The sequence below is a fragment of the Amphiura filiformis genome, chromosome 7 (assembly GCF_039555335.1).
Source record: "Amphiura filiformis chromosome 7, Afil_fr2py, whole genome shotgun sequence".
In the NCBI taxonomy this organism is placed as follows: Eukaryota; Metazoa; Echinodermata; class Ophiuroidea; order Amphilepidida; family Amphiuridae; genus Amphiura; species Amphiura filiformis.
Window position 1 is genome coordinate 53405136 of NC_092634.1, and position 18219 is coordinate 53423354.

At 36.0% G+C, this 18219-nt stretch overlaps 1 protein-coding gene across 1 annotated transcript; it reads left to right on the forward strand.

Moving 5' to 3' along the window:
• Nucleotides 1–284: 284 nt before the first annotated feature.
• LOC140157334 (phospholipid scramblase 2-like) lies at nt 285–17222 on the forward strand. Its single transcript, XM_072180488.1, has 14 exons — nt 285–502; nt 5548–5661; nt 6423–6477; nt 6651–6778; nt 8054–8105; nt 8286–8410; nt 8542–8689; nt 9329–9406; nt 9730–9806; nt 11046–11176; nt 12462–12582; nt 13580–13682; nt 13906–13964; nt 16881–17222. Exons 2-14 carry the CDS (start codon nt 5551–5553, stop codon nt 16932–16934), a joined length of 1242 nt encoding a protein of 413 aa, XP_072036589.1. The 5' UTR covers nt 285–502; nt 5548–5550; the 3' UTR covers nt 16935–17222.
• The last annotated feature ends 997 nt before the right edge of the window (nt 17223–18219 follow it).

Here is an 18219-nt window from a genome sequence, read left to right on the forward strand (position 1 = left end):
GCATGACATATGCGACACTGAACATGTTTATTTGAGGTAAAAATATATTATTTCAGGTTCATTGGCTATATCACGCCTTACTTCTTTGTGAACATACATCTCAATTTGTTCGTATTATGTAATATCATCATCTACTCTTAGTATTACCATGGTAACTAACTGCAGTCCCATCTTATACTACACGTATCCATATAACGTATAATAATATATCCCGACTCGGAGAACGAGGCAATTCAAAATTACTAACTGAATAGATTATCTTATATGGCTACTGGATTGTTAAATAATGATGAAAATAAACAGTATTTATACAACGCTGAAGGCGGAAATTTTGTAATCCAGAAAGCAGAATGATATTAAAAGCAAATTTCATTATCACAATAAGAGAGCAAAAAGGAATATTGGTTATTCAGCGATATCTTCAACGTATAAATCAGAACGTTTGCAGTGATTTGTGCAGATACATTTTATAGCGTGTAATTCCAGGCGCAGAGGAAGGTAGGTACGTGTATTCACGATTGTCGTTAATTTTATATGCCCGTGTAGAATGAATCAAGGTCATTGGTTAATGTATTTCTTTTACTTTATTCATCTTCTCCTATATCAGTGATTATAAAAAAATCCAGTCCATAATTTTATTTTAGAATGAATCTAAATGCTTTCTTCAGTAGATAGCAAATCTTATCTGGATAGGATATGCAAAAATGAATACGATAGTGGCCCTCGTTGGACTGTCCGATTTTATTGTTGGTCAGAAAACCCATCACGTCAATTCAAAGCAACCTTTTTTAAAATACTGGTTACCAGCGACTTACAATGTATTTAGTATACTTGCTATTAATGTTCGCATTATATTATGATGTACACTACGACGACTTTGGTGACTACACTAGTATTTGAATACAGTCATGTATAAGTTAAAATTCGAGCTTCATTCTATTTAAACAGTTCCCCTATTTATGTTTTTGGACATTTTGATTTTAGTCGCTTATATTATCACCCGGGCTTATCACCAAGTCCTACAGTCGAAAGTCGCGACTACCGCGTATATTCAGTTCAGTTCAGTTTATTTCATCCATTCAAAATACATGTTAACATAATACAGAATAATATTTTTTTTTATAAAATAGTGCGGAATATTTTAAATTATATGACAAAAGTATGAGAAACAGAGTATGAGGATGCCACCAAACGCACAGCGTGATGTTGTGGCACCCTATAGTAATATTCGCGACTACACGTACACGACTATTAAATAGTCGAATCCTACAGAATTAGTCCCACACCCACCTTGGTAAAAAAAAAAGGCCCCGCCCCATGTCACATGGCAAAACGCGGTAAATCGCACATTATTTTTGCTAAATTTATCGCCATTTGGTGGCTTTTAAGCTTTCTTAGTAGATTTAGCCGATTGGTCAAGATTTGAAAATTTTTTGTAAAATTTACCTCAAATTACCCCCAATTTAGCATAATTTTTAGCAATTTACCATGTGATTTCAAGCCATTTGCAGATTATAAGCTTTCTTAGGAAACATACTAACAGAAATTCACCTTTAATTCTAAACATCTTCAAAATTGTCCCAAACAAAATGTGCTGTGAGTAATGGTTTGACCAAAATTTGAAACAATTTTGTAAAATGTACCTCAATTTGCTGTGATTTATCAAAATTTAACGATTCATAGCACTTGATCGGTCATAATTTAGCATAATTTCCGGCAATTTACAGTAATTTCCAGCAATTGTCGGTTTGGGCGATTTACCGCGTTTTCCCCTGTGACATGAGGCCTGTAAAACCAGGCTTCCAGGTTGGGGGACTCGACTCTAACCGTCGTTTTATCTTTTCGGTTTCGGTTTCAGTGTTCGGTTTCGGATCTCATTGTTATTTTGAAGTGTTAGCATGGTACGTGTGAACAATCCTTTTATTCTAATCTTTTGTTGCCACAGAAAAGTTGAACGAAGATTCTCGTTTTCGGTTTCGGGAGTTATGTTAATTTTTGACATGCAAATGTGAGATGAGAGGTTTGGTGCTTATCTAGACAAAAAAGTGTCTAAATTTTACGGACGTAAATTCGCGATAAATTGTACGGCTTCAATTGACTTGCGTTGGGTGTGTAGGCACTTCCGCCTAGGCGGGAGTGGCTCGTGAAAATAGCCCGGCGTAGAAATATACATTAATCACTAGTAATCAGTGTTGCCAAGAATTACGTATACTTGTTCGTGCAATCGCACAAAAATCGGTCATATGTCCATGTAGAGATGAAACGGGGAATTATTGTCGTCCCAAATACACCTTAAAACTTGGTAATATGCAACACCAAAGAAGTGCGTTGAAGTGAAACTAATTGGATTTCTATCATTGGAATTGGTAATCTGATAATTGCTTCAGGCAAAATTGCCAGACTCAAATCTGACTGATGTGCCCATTGTCCACAACTGAACAGCTCCAACATTTAAAACCTGTCAGATCTCATCCAATTTGGTTTTTAAAAAAGATCGAATACGGTGTGTAAATACAATATACAAGGTGTCCCAGAATGATTTATACCGTGTTTGAACAAAATATCAAAAATATATAGTCAACAGTGTATCTAATTTCAATAAGTGCAATACAATGCCACACATGTCTCCTACTTATTCTGTGACTTTCATGGAAATAGCTTGATTCGTTTTGGCGTGACATTGCTATTACTGAAAATGGACGAAAACTGCATGTGTGTAATTTACAGTGCAAAGGTATTAACAGCAGAGATGTATCGTTCGAGTCCGGACTCGGACTCGAGTCCACTTTTTGTTGGACTCGGACTTGGCTCGGACTCGGACACGAAAAGACTCGGCTCGGCTCGGACTCGGACACAAAAGGACTCGGACTCGAAGCCGAGTCTGGTCCGAGTCCAGTCCAATTAAATCCATGTGAAATGATAAATCTAAAAATGTCAAAATAGATCTCAAATTTGTTGACTTTACTTATTTGAACATTTTCCAAATTAATTGGGGGCTGTCAAATCTGTGATCTGTCATATATCCTACACATCCAGCAAATTATTTAGATTTATCTGTCACTTAGCAGAATCATAATTATTATTGTTATCATTAATTTAGTAATGAAATAATTAATAATTAATTAAATGCATAATTTGAATATTTGGACTATAAAAAATATCTAAGAGTTTTTTCATGGAACTTTCCAATCCATTAAAATTTAAGAGAGAAACATGCACATGCACTGGACCCTACATCTCAGCTCCCACTCAGTAAATTGGTAGGTCCATGACAGGGCTACAGTGGCTGTAGTTTGTGTGTGCTCATTACTCACAGCACATTTTGTGTGGGACAATTTTGAAGATGTTTAGAATTAAAAGTGAATTTCTGTTAGTATGATTATTATTATGATGATGATAAAGATGATGACGATAATGATGCAGAGATGCCAACATTAACATCCAGAAAATAGAGAGGATTCAAAAAAAAAAAAAAAAAAAAAAAAAAATTCAAAGGTAAATGCAAATTCAAGGGCACAAAATTTGACAGAAATAGGGAGGTTGCCAAATTTGGGTGTCAAAATGGATAAAAATGTTTACAATAATAGGGAGCCTCCCTCTAAAATGTATTTGAATACATTGCAATTCATTTACACTTCTTTATGCTTCACACAGCCTAGTGACATTTCTCTAGTCCTGAGTTTACATGTAGTGTGCCACACACACACACAAATACCCCCACATGACTGCTGTCTGATACATGTAGTTTTTACCTTCAGGAGTTACATGTAGCTGCTCATGGGTATGGGTCTTTGAAGTATTGTGTGTACCATGTGTACGGTTGGTTGGTTGGTTGACCTGGGTTGTGTCTTTGAAATGTCAACTGTGTGGGGTGGGGTGGGTGGGGTTTGGTAGGGTGGGTGTGTATAGGGAGAGCGGTGTGTGGTGTGGTGTAGTGAGTGACCTTTGACCAATGACCTTCTCTTTCTGCAATTTTATCATCAAAATGCCTTAAAATTATGCAGAAACTTTGAAATTGTCTTTTTTTCAGCAAATTTGTATTGTAAATTTTCAAATTAGAAACAAAATATAAAATTTTGCTCCATTATTTGGAATAATGACCCATTGTTTCAAAATTTTATACAAAATGACCCCCTTCTTTCAAAATTTTATACCCAATTACCCTAGCTTTTTCATTTTGTTATACCCAATGACCCATTTTTATACAAATTCCTACTAAGCAATGCCAGTAGGCAGATACATGTCACATTCAAGTTGAATGTCAACCCCCACCCCCCCCCCCCCACCTCCGGTCATGGACTCTGACCGAGTCCGGACTCGAGCCGGACTCGAGTCCGGACTCGCGTCTTATTTTTGTTGGACTCGGACTTGGCTCGGACTCGCACCCCCGGACTTGGACTCGAGTCCGGACTCGGACACTAAAGGACGCGGACTTGGCTCGGACTCGGATACAAATGGACTCGGCTCGGCTCGGACTCGGATAAGCTGGACTCGGGTACAAGTCTGATTAACAGTGCAAACGCACTGTGCAATATATTGAAGAAATCCTACATTCTTTAATAGGAAATATACCAAATTTGGCACAGATGTAGAGCCTACAATGCTAAATAATTCTTGATATGGGATTAGGCTAGTGAAAGTCGATTCCGAGTTTATCGTCCCCCGCCCGCGTCACTTTTTGGAAACCAAAAACACCCGCGTCAAATTTTCAAAAATGCCAAAATAATTCATTATTTTCAAAGTATCAGTGTTTTCACCAGTTTTAGCAATTGGAAACATATATTTTTGTTTGTAAAACATATAAATTCATAACTTGGAAGCAAAACCAGGCTCTTTTCTAACTTTTCTAGTCCCTACCCATATAAAAACATGTTTATAAATAACATGTATGAGTGTGGCTTTAAATCAACACGCATTTTAGGTCAATAATGAAATCTGATGAAATAATGAAAAATGAAAAATGAAAAAGTCACCTCACCAACCTGGGAAAAAAAGGGGACGATAAACTCGGAATTAACTTTCATTAGCCTTAAGTGAAACATTTCAATATGACATCAGATAATTAGGTTGAAAAACATACTTTTTATGTGATTTTTACCACAATTTTTACCCCAAAAATGTCATTATTACAGACGATATAACTTCTTCAAGGATCCTCCGCAGTAAACTTTAATCTTCTTCGTTTATAGGTGTGGGTTTGCCCATATACTGTGGACATAAATGCATGCTGTGACACTAAGGACAAACCTTCTCTATACTTTTATGAAAAATCCATCTCTGCCGGCATTTCAAATGATGAAACTCACACACCACAAGAATAATGTCTTTAAAACTGCCGCCAAAGATAGAACAGTTTAAGGTCACTCAAGGATACAATATGACAAGCCATATTATTGTAATAATACTATTATTAATACGAATGTTGGGGCATGTCAAATTCTGCCATTGCTTCTATTCGCCGTAGAAGTGATGATGTGAAGAAGATAATCTTAGGTCCGACCAAATATAAGCAGAAATTCTCCGATGCGTTTTGTTCTTATTTTCAAGATAATGACAACCGAACTTCAGGACGAAGGCCAAGTGCTGCCTCCCGTGGAACATCCGCCACCATCATACACAGAACAACTTCAACTTCAACCTTTATCAGGACAACTACCACCCGTAAGTTAAACAAAAACCTTATGCCACAACAATGTGGCTCATATGCACGAGGGTCATTCAAAAAGTTCTGCCTTCATCCATATATCTCAGCTTCTACAGGTAGCAGACCTAGCTGGTGACATATTTTTGTTTTAATATCTTTTCCCGTTCGAAAGCGAAGTAAAAATGAAACCAGGATTCAAGACAGCGGAAATGAAGACAATCTGTTCATATAGTACACAGCACACATTAGTATACCAAATTGAAGTTATCATAAAATACGAGTCACTTCAGAAGTTGTATGTAGATAGATAAGAGATAAGAGATACGAAGCAACACTTTGTATCTAGTTAAGACCCATTATTTTGAACATTCAAAATGGCTGCTTCTGGTGTTTAAAGGGGCATTTCGTGATCCAGAGCCTCATCCCCCCACATTTCTCAAAAAAAGTTGAGATTTTTATATCACTGGAAACCTCTGACTACATAATGTTTATGTACAAAATATTTCTTGCAGATTAATTCGTTTTGCAAAGATATCGTGAAATTTGAATTTCGTTCTGGTGCACCAGAACGAAATTACAACGCATGTCTATGGAGCAGTGTAATACACATAATCATGCATAACTCGCAAACGCAAAATCGGAATCAACTGAAATTTTGGGAATAAGCTTTTTCGTGGATATGTACTGAAAAATGTCATAAAAAGAGGATGCTAGATCACGAAATCCTCCTTTAATTATCTTTTTAAAATAATTATGTTCTCTTTGGTAAAATGTTTAGATGGATGGGTTGCATGATGGACTTCTCAATTCTGCTGGTGTACCTGCTAGAAAAGGTAACCATCTTTTTTGAGTGTCTGTGTCTGTATATCTAATAGCTGTCAGTCTGTTTCTCTATCTGCAAATATCTGGTCATGCTGTATTTCTTTCTCTCTGTTGTATGTTTCTTTTTATTTCAAAACCTGTGACCTTGACCATAATACGATATAATGTGATTTCTTGTGGCTAGGTACAACTGGCAAGTACTACTGTGGTCGGCGTGTGTTGTCATGTCCTTGCTGTGATGGCCAGTGTGGACCTACCAATGGATGTAGCTGTGTGGCATGTCAGAAGCTGAACTTGGAATATGGGCAAAAAGTAAGAATTCACGATCAACTGTGTAAATCAAAGGGAAACAAAAGATTCGGATGGTAGACATCCGGCTCAGGCGGTGTGTTTGTGTTTGGTGGGGTGGGGTGGGGGGGGGGGGGGGGTGTACTCGAATTCCATTGGGACAGGAGTGTGCCGCTTGAAATCTGAAACCCCTACCCACATTTAGGGATGTTTTACCTCAAATGGCTGATTTGACAGTCTTTTACAATTTGCTTTTCAAATAGGGACCCATGTTTAATTAGGATTTTTTTCTCAAATCGGGACCAATGTTAAGGGGTTTCTTTCTAAAAAGTGACCCTCTGGGGCGGCACTTCCCCGTATACCTTAATATAATGATATAGTTACAACCGTAAACATGTAAAGCAGTACGCCCAAGTCGCTTTTGCTTCCTCGTCTAGTACGAGTATGCCTTGAAGGTGCTCGTTTGGCACTATATTTGGTTTCCATGTTACCAAATTCATGGGTGCCAGAGTTGAAAACAAGTATAGTTCATATTAAATATGAAGACTGTGACATGCTATTCCTCTCTGGCTCAACACCCACACAGGAGTCAATTTCATCAACATTATGTTCAACATGATAGCTCATGATCAAGATCATGATCAACATGATCAAGCTCATGATCAAATCATCATATCTCAAACCAAGATACCATCATATATATCTCATTTAAAAAATATATGGCAATAGTACATATTACCTACCGGTAATCAATTTCCGTTTCTGCTATATCAGTGTGTTTTTATTTTATTTTATTTTATTTTATTTTGTTGTTTTTTTATTTTTTTTTATTAATTTTATTAATTTTATTAATTTTATTAATTTTATCTTTTCTTATTTCATTTCATTCATTTCATTACATTACATTACATTACATTACATTACATTACATTACATTACATTACATTACATTACATTACATTACGTTACGTTACATTACATTACATTACATTACATTACATTACATTTCATTTCATTTCATTTCATTTCATTTCATTTCATTTTTTTATTTATTTTTTTACAAACTCTCATAATTCTCAGTAGCATATCTAATTGCACAACCATATCAAGGGTAGAGTTTAAAAAGGTTTCAACTCATCTTATTTCAGTCATAGAAGTTGTGTGAAGAACATTTAAAACTTAACATCTGAGTTAAGACCAATTATTTAGAACATTAAAACTGACTGCATGGGAGCTTCTTAATCTTATGTTCAATTATCTTTTTAAATATTTTTTCTTTGCTGGTGGTTTAATGTTTAGATGGATAGGTTGCAAGGACTTCTCAATTCTGCTGGTGTACCTGCTAGAAAAGGTAACCATCTTTCTCGAGTGGCTATGTCTGTATGTCTTTACCCGTCAGCCTGTCTAGCTGTCTATCAAAATATATCTATCTGGTCGTGCTGTATTTCTTTCTCTCTGTTGTATGTTCCTTTTTATTTCAAAATCTGTGACCTTGACCATAATACGATATGATGTGATTTCTTGTGTTTAGGTACAACTGGCAGGTACTACTGTGGTCGGCGTGTGTTGTCATGTCCTTGCTGTGATGGCCAGTGTGGACCTACCAATGGATGTAGCTGTGTGGCATGTCAGAAGCTGAACTTGGAATATGGTCAAGTAAGAATCTTAACATTATAAGGTTGTTTTATATAGGGCCTATGTTAATAACAATAGCGCGCTATTGTTTAATTTAGCTATGGCCACAATATCAAAATGACCTCTCTTCTGTTCTGTTGATTACGTCATAGGTTGCCGGTGAGCCTGGTCAACCCACTCATGCAGCAGCAGCCCAATGGATGCCTGTACCCTTAAATGTTGTTGGATGTCCACCGGGGTTGGAATACCTGACACAGATTGACCAGATACTTGTCCATCAGCAAGTGGAACTTTTAGAGAGTAAGTTATTATGCTTTGATGAGTTACCAACTATCAAGTTCCTACTTCTTTGAGGCCGACTCGGTCTACCTCGGTTTTAGTTTTGGCTTTTTGACCTTTTGAACTTGTTCATCAACTACTGGAACGTCGAACTTTTAGAGACTAAGTTATTTGCTTATTTGCGATCTTACAGTGACATTCATTTATGTTTACCATGAAATTTCTTCAAAAAACTTATTTGTTGACAAATTTGTGACTTTGATAAGGAAAAAAGACCCATATTTTGGATCTCCTTTACACATCCTCATTTAGCTTTTATTGCATGTTTTATGTTCAAAATTGCTCAATTAAGGTTGATAAGTTGTTTTTTAATAGTTTGTTTTAATAATTGACCTCAATCTAAGCTATAGAAACAGAATATGAATAATCGGATCATTGGCAAAACATATTTTACAATAACATTTTGACCATATGTTGTTAAAAAAATATGATTGTACTCTACTAGTGCTTTTCATAACATGTTTTAAAATGCTTTCATGATATTGATATAACCAGACATTTATTATTTTTTATAAAATGATTTCATCAAAACTAAAACACGTTTTAAAAAACATTTTTGTGTTTGCTGGGTAGGTAATGTTTTTCACTTTTATGTTAAAGTGCTTACAGGATGGGAGACAAATAATCGATACCAGATAAAAAACAGTCTTGGTCAACAGATCTACTTTGCACATGAAGGTACGTGTACAATAACGATAATGTCACCGGTTCGAATCCGGCCCAATGCACTGTGTTTTTTGTTTGTTTGTTATTTTTATGTGTGTTTTTCTTTTCTTTTCTTTTCTTTTCTTTTCTTTTCTTTTCTTTTTCTTTTTCTTTTCTTTTTCTTTTTCTTTTCTTTTCTTTTTCTTTTTCTTTTTCTTTTCTTTTTCTTTTCTTTTTCTTTTTACTGTCTATCCTAATCTGCAGCTTCTAACCAAGTTTTGATCAATTATATCACTTAAAAAGTATACATTATTTTTTTAAATGCATATTATTAATTTGTTCTTAAACCCGTACAGAGTCGGACTCATGTGAGCAGCAATGCTGCGGTGCACAACGGGGATTTGTAATGCATATTACCGATAATAACCAACAAGTAGGTATAAGAATGAATTGAAATGGTAATTTTTTGTACATTTGAAACGCTTATATATATCAGCTGTATATAGCGGCACAAATTATTTTTCAAAGGAGTATTCGAGAGGCATGCATAAGGCATAGAGACAATTTATTTTATATAACGAAAGGCAAAAACGAAAAGATAGCGAGACAAACAGACAGATAAAATGGGCTATTCCATTTAAAATTCAAATTACCCCTGTGGAAGATTAAGGAAATACCTATATTATACATAATGGATTTCAAATGGAATGAACACATTAGGCAGCCCCATTTGCATCTCGTACAACTTCTGATAAAGATTCAACCCGAATCTTCCACAGAAGGGGAGGAGGTGATTAAAATAGAATTCAATTTGTAATTTATCTTCATACTCCTCCTGTGGAAGATACATCAAAATCTTCCTCATGGGTAACTAGGGGTAGTGCGGATTTTAAATGGAATAGCCCAATGTGATATGTATGTAGATACAAACAGAGGAAGAGGGATGCTTGACTAAAAAACACTCGGGAGAAAAAAAACCCAAACAGAAATGGGCATGCAGAAATACATCGCATGTTTTAGTTGCAAATTTGGGATAAATAGGGGAAGAGAGGGAGATTAAAAAAATATCTGTGCGTCTGTTGAAATAATATGCGGTCCGTATTTTGTCATATTTCAGTGTCTTTTATGATTAGTTAATATCGCAGTGTAAAAGGGGCGTGTTCCGAATTTTCGTGTTCTGTTTTCTATCTCACATTGGAACCTGCCATTTAAAAGGGCATTTCGTGATCCACAGCCTCCCCCCCCCACTTTTCTCTAAAAAAAGTTGAGATTTTTATATCACTGGCTACATAATGTTTATGTACAAAATATTTCTTGCTTAATTGATTAATTCGTTTAGCAAAATTACAACGCATTGTCTATGGAGCAGTGTAATACACATAATCATGCATAACTCGCGATCGCAAAATCGGAATCAACTGAAATTTTGGGAATAGGTTTTTTCGTGGATATCTAATGAAAAATGACGTAAATAGAGGATGGTAGGATCACGAAATACTCCTTTAAGAGGTATTTTGTTATATAACATCCTCTTTTTTAGACGTTTTTCACAGCGTAGCCATGCAAGATTTTGGTGTGAGGGGGCAAATCCAAATGTTAGTCCTCATTTGTCAATTTTTTTTATCTCGTTATATGATTAATGGATACTACTATGAAATTATACTATTTGCAGGAAGTAATGAGAGTTAATCGTGAATTAAATTGCTGTGGTGGATGTTGCTGGTGTGCTGGTTCGGAGCTGTGTGCATTGACAGTCACCGTAGAAGCGCCCGTGGGAACTGTTGTTGGGCATGTTAGACAAGCGTTAGTATAATAGTAAAATCAAATTATATTGTATACTGGTAGGCCTACCGTGTGCAATAAGCTCGTTCCGCCCCACCCTCAAAGCAAATAATAATATTTAAAATGAAATTTACATGATGCATTTTAGGCTATTTGTCATTTGTTATTTTGTTACATTAGTATAGAGATGTTAAACCAATAATTTGAAGTCTTAATAATTAGTATTCTTGGTGGTCAATCACCATGGACCTCCAAAACATGCTCGCCCCAGAAGCTTCCGCTAATGACACAAGAAGTTCCTTATTCTCATACACTGCAAAAACAAGTGTTTATATTTAAACACCATATTGTGTTTATCAGAGCAACACTTAATAAACACATAATTCATGTTAATGGTCTAACACTAATGTTAATTTTTCTAACACTAATGTTCATAAATTAACACTTGGTGTTATATTACAAACATTAGTGTTTGTAATATAACACCAAGTGTTAATTATGAACATTAGTGTTAGACCATTAACATGAATTATGTGTTTATTAAGTGTTGCTCTGATAAACACAATATGGTGTTTAAATATAAACACTTGTTTTTGCAGTGTAGGCTTTGCCATACACTCTGGACTCTTATCTGTAAGTTGTGTTATGATTTTGAAATAAGGAGTTTCAAAGAAACCTTTCTTTTAGAATAGACCACAATTTCTCTATGGTTAAGAACTTTCGCCCTCCATTCTCTAGCAATTTCTCTCTCCTTGAACAAATCATTGTCAGTGTTTCTGGACGCCATCTTTAAATTCTCTGAGGTTTGTGGTTCTTCAAATCACACGTTTGTCCACACTACAAGAAATGTAAAATGCCTGGAGATTTTTTACAGCGTGCATGTTTTTAGAACATTCATAGCAAGTGATCCTGAGGGCAAAAGCTGATGGCGCTCTAACTATAGTGATGATGAAAAATATGCTATGGGCAAACCGGGCATAAGGGCGGAACGACACGCCAAATTGCATTCTGAATACGAGGAATGTCCTGATATTAGATATATATTAGATAAATGTAGATTTTTTTTATCTAAGGCTTTGATATTGCCCATTATTGAACGTGCACTGCAGGGCCGCACGCACGACAATATCGGTACTAACGTTGTCTTTCCCGGATCTAATAAACCGCGCAAAACAATCTGTTTCTTATTCTTATTAGATCATGTAAGTTATTGTTTTCATAATTATTATTTTGCTACTGAAATTGCTATTCTTATTCTTATTCTTTGGTTGTTGTTGCTATGGTGCTTGTTATTTTGTGTATTCAGATGCAGCGAATTGGCACCTCGATTCACAATTATTGACGCAAATGATACGCAACTGTTGAAAATTCAAGGTCCTGATTTTATGTGTCAAGGAACATGCTGTACGGACGACGAAGAATTTGATGTATGTTGATTATAGAGAATGTAATACATTTCTATTTAATTGTATAAGTTTATTGTTCACGTGTGTGATTGAGTATAAAGATCAAAGAGGTCTTTCGGAGCTGCGAACGATCAACATCTAAGGGTCTTTCTTGTCTTCACCGCCAAGAAAAAACAGACATGTTTAGGAATGAGCAATTTAAAGGTCTTTTAGAGCTGAAGTGATCAAAATCAATGGTTTTTTCGTGATTAGCTCTTTCGGAGCCAATCACGAATTTGATTGGTTAATAATCTGCTTATAACTGGAAAGAAACTGCGCGTAGTTTGCTGTACGTTATGTCACCAAAGGCGTGCCATAATAAACTGTGACTATGTAGGGCTGTAACACATACACTTTATAAACATGTTTAAAGGTTTACTTTAAACACAATGTGTCTTTTAAAATATGGTACTTACGTTGACTCATAAACTTAAAAATAGGTCATGTATATAGCCTAAATGTTTTTAAATTTTTGATGGGAAAACATAATATATATATTTTTATAATGTTATCAGAATGATGTTGTACAATATTCTGTGCAACATTTCTGCAAAATATTTTGTCAACACTTAAATAACATTGTGTTAATAGGACTTTCTCAAAAATGTTTTTTGAATATTATGAAACTGATCATTTTCAACCTTCTAACATTTTGCAAATAGGCCTATTTTCGAAAACGTTTTGTGTTTGCTGGGATATTCAAATTTCAAATTTCTCTCCAGATGGGTTTGAATTTGTCGTTATCACTATATACTAATTTTTGCCTAACACACTAAATAAGAATAGATTTGATTTCTGTGGTTTCATTTTTTTAAAGGATGAAATTCATAGTGGTCGTTAGACATAATAATAGTCTTGGTCCCAATTGATTTGTGTTCCTTTGTTTCTTAGTGACGGAGGAACACAAACCGGCTGGTACCAAGACAATATTAGACATTCATTGATCAAGACTAGGCCTATATTGCCACTTTAATTTCAGGTCATGAATTTAGAAGAGACGTCATCAATAGGAAAAGTTAGCAAACAGTGGGGTGGATACCTGAAAGAAATGTACACCAATGCTGACAACTTTGCAATAACTTGTAAGTATGTAGAATAGGCATGAATCATATGATCTGTAAATTTGCAGTGAATGATTAAATAATTCGTATACATAATACATTCATTCATATGTTATTTATTCATTCGTTTATTCGTCAAGTTCATTCAATCATACATTTATTTATTCTCACATTAATTCAATCATTCATTCATATAGGCATATTTAGTTATTTGTGCATAATACATATTCATTCGTTCCATTAGTTCCTATGGATCTTGATGTTAAAGTGAAAGCTACATTGATTGGAGCAGTATTTCTTATTGTAAGTATTTGCATTCAGTTGCTAAAACTTCTCTTGGACTGCTCGCTCCTCTCCGTGAGATGGCACCATGCCATCGAGAAAGTCCAGTGACTGATCCCCATTTGCCCAGGTTAGAGTGACCCATTGCAAACACCACGAGGAGGTTCATTGGGTTGAGTTAACCGCGAGCATTCACTGTGCCAGCTCTACGGGCCTTGCCGGACTCTGTGAGAAGAGTCCACTGACACTGAACTTTATAGTGACCATTCAAGAGGCCCCAACTATAAGACTATTGCAATAATGTTTTCCCTGTCTTGCTTTATTAAAGGAGGGAAAAGGATGTCTCCGGCAATCACAGCATGATAGAAAATTAATTATCAAGCACGATTCGCGTGGTTTAGTATTTATTTTCCATACAATGTTAGCTTTTACTGTCAGATATGTCCCCTTTTAATTTTGAGCCGAACAAGTGAGGTAAAGCATAGAAAATTTACTGACTAGCGCCCATGCATGTTACTCCCGCGGAGCAGCGATATAGATATAAAACTAGATAACTAAAGGACCAATCACAGGACGAGCTAGCTGGTGGAATGGCGACCATTATGCTAATTAGGAGATTGTTGTTTATGTTCGTGACGTCATTTTTTGCCAAAAATTTTTGTGCCGAAAAATGACGAACAATTTCAGTTTTTTTCCATTACTGTTATATTGTGAAAAACCATATAGCAGTGGAGTTAGTCAAATATGTTAGGAAAATATTCAAACCGAGGACCCCATGTTGACACTAACTGGCCTCATTTTCTAAGTAGCAAGCCAGCGGGATATGTCATAGGTTTGCGTTGATAATAGAACAACCGTGAATCTAGTGTCACCCCCTTGGTCGGACCTCTCATCTCTCCACATCGATTGTGACCTATAATCCCCGACATTGCCCTTATGAACTCACATCCTCCTGTTTTATTCCAATACGCTGGCGAAGTTACGTAATAATCGGATTAACTACCATAGCAATATAGGTGAAAACAATTTTTGAATATAGACGAATCCAAATACACGCATTCCTACACCTGACTAGCAGCCTTTAGTTGGGTAGCCGTCGGCTACAATGCACTCAAAATGTGAAATGATTCGGCCTTGGCGGAAATTTTAAACTGCATTCCATCACCCGTTTTACACCTTCCGCGAAAACACAGGCAGACAAAAGAATAACACAATACAGTTCCTTCGACAAAACACACAGCATGGTCTATTCGCTGTTGAAGTGACATAATAATCGGATTAACTACACGCGGTATCTATGCATTGATGTACTTGCGAACAAAAGGACTATATGTATGAATAGATGCGACGGGATTACCTGCGGAATTATCTCCATTATACAGCCTGTCTCAAAAAAAATTGTGCAAGTGAAAAGCGCCCTCTTTGGCAATTACAAAATACTGTTGTGATATAATGTTTACATCAATGTCACGGGCGCAGTCTTAGCTCTCAAATGCCGTTTGTTCTGTTCAATTTGCTTGTTCCAATTTCGAGATATGTTTATGTAACAACGAAAGGGTAAAATCACAATTGTGCCACTTTTACTATAGGGAAGAGAGCTGTAAATCAATGATAGCTGATGTTGATGCGTCTAATGCACTCCCCCTTTCGGGGCGCACGCATTAGACGCATCAACATCAGCACTATTTTGTCTAATATCTCTACCAACAAGTAATATGCGTTCATTAACCTATAACATGTATAAGTCCGCAATATTTGCCTGTCTTTTAACATGTCTAAGTGACTAAGAGAACAGTATTTACCATGATAAAATCATTGACATGCACATGCAAAACAGCAGAATGTGAAATCCATTTTACAACAGAATGTGAAACATTTTATTTATCTTTTAATCTCTTTTAAGTGGAAAAAGAGAATCATCATTCCTGCATCATGATAAAACAGTAAAAACAGTAAAAAACTTTTTGTATTGTGTATTCTTTTGATTTCATGAAGGAACTCTTGATAAACTTGATGCTATCACTGTTACATGTAAAGTCCTCTTCCATAGTAAAAGTGGCACAATTGTGATTTGACCCTTTCGTCTTTAACTAAACATATCTCGAGATTAAAACAAGCAAATTGAACAGAACAAACGGCATCTAAGAGCTAAGACTACACCCTTGACGTTGATGTAAGCATTATTTCAGAACGGTATTTTCTAATTGCCAGAGAGGGCGCTTTTCACTTGCACAATTTTTTTTGAGACAGGCTGTATATATTATTAGCTATTATTCTATTAACCCTCCTCGTCCTTGCATCTTCTCTAGGTGTTAGGCGGCTTTTATTTGCACAATTGGACGCTCAAAGCACCAGGTTGGTGCTAGCGGCTACCCAAAGATGTCCGACCAAATCCTGACCATGACTTGGCTACTTGGATTCGTCTATACCGCGTTACACTGATACGTTCAGGCGGTACCTCTTCATTGAACCATATTGAACCATGTTGACACTGGCTAAATAAGCTGTATTTTCACTCGTAAGGGTGACAGTCACTGTTGCAATTTCGTCATTTTATTTTTCACAGACGGAATGAGAAGATTTGACCTTTTGAGGTCATTTAGTAGAACTGTTTACCAGTCGTTTTGATTTTCGTAACAACAGTTCGTCCTTTGAAAAGTGAACTTTGACGTACGTGGTGCGAAACTTTCTTGCCACCACTTGCCAGTTTTCTTACGGTGCTTCCCGAATTTTTTTATTGTGTGGTTGATCAGTGCATGAGCAGTTAAATGACACACGGCACCAGGGCATTCGCTTAACTGCCTTGCCGCGGAGGGTACGATCCTCGGGGGGTAGTCATTATGGCCAAAAATGGATTCTTTTTCACCATTTTAGCAATTTCATGCATTACAAGGTTTGAATTTTGAATTACACAATATTATTCTTTGTTTCTTTCAGGACTTCATGTACTATGAAGAAACGCCGAACAATAAAAAAAATAAAAGATATTAGCCATTACAGCTAAAACTTCGGAAGTTGCATGGAGCGGATTTTAGTTGTTTGCTTGTTTGTTTGTTTGTTTGTTTGTTTGTTTGTTTGAACGGCCGCTACGTGAAGACACCTGGTGGGATCATGGAACAAGGCAACTGCTCAAGCCAGCCAGCAAGTCTATACATATTGGCCGATAATTATGTGGAAGGAAAAGTAAAAATAATATTGAAGATCAAGAAAATAAGCACATGTAAAACAGACACTTGTGCACAACCAGAGAAGATCCGATTTAATCAGTCGAGCTGTTTCAATGAGTGTTATCTTGGTTTAATAGCTTTTAATGGGGTTTAAGTCCTGCAAAGGTCGAGATGAATTCTACTGTAGACATTAGGGTGATTCACAAAAAATGAAATTGGTATTTTTCAACGGGACACCCCCTCATTTTGTTCATTTTGGTAATAAAATTATACCTGCAAAATATGAAAAAATTCAAAAAAGTTTAGGGGTGCTACCGGTCAATGAACTTTTGTACACAAAGTCAATGGGATTTTTTGTCAAAAATTTCAAACGCTTATTTCAGGGCCAAAAAAGTCTACCACGCTTGCAAAACTGACGTAAATGTTCAATGATATACCTAACTAAGTGAAAACATGGGTTTTTACCAAATTAAAGTTCATAGTTGACTGTAATAATAAAAAATGTTTCAAAAGTGACAGAGGGAGTGTAGCTCAAGAAAAGAATACCCTGGGATATCCCCTGGAATCCCACCAGGCACCCCAAATTTATACCTTATTGAACTGAACTGTTGATAAAAAAAAAAAGATTAAAATTCTTCACATATTAGTTTACCCCAATGGTGATACCAGCTTTTGAAATCTTATGTAACATGTGTAATAGTAACTATCAAAATCCATACATCTGTATCAGGGGTGGTCATTATGGCCATACCTGATGAAGATTTGTATTGTTTGAATTGAATGACCACAGGAAGGATTAGATTCACCATGGTTGAAAAGAAATGTATTATATAAATTGGGGTCACAACATTGGATAGTGGCCAGTTCAAAACTACACCTTGTGCAAGGTACTTGTGACAAGAGCTAGAGTGGCTAAGACACATTTACTACTGGATTACACATTAAACATTACACTACACTTACATAAAATTACAAACCTACACACATTCAACACTTGAATAACATAATTTACAGTTACAGAAACAACAACAACAACAAAAAACATTTAAAAAAAAAAAAAGAAAAAGAACTAGAGCCCCATAAACACAACTTTATATTAGCCAAGTACC

Bases quoted from the DNA above. Each gene is read 5' to 3' on its own strand.
- LOC140157334 (XM_072180488.1), top strand. From the start codon at position 5,551: ATGACAACCGAACTTCAGGACGAAGGCCAAGTGCTGCCTCCCGTGGAA. The intron at 6,478-6,650 runs GTAACCATCTTT...TCTTGTGGCTAG, and splicing joins TGGTGTACCTGCTAGAAAAG to GTACAACTGGCAAGTACTAC. The intron at 8,411-8,541 runs GTAAGAATCTTA...ATTACGTCATAG, and splicing joins TGAACTTGGAATATGGTCAA to GTTGCCGGTGAGCCTGGTCA.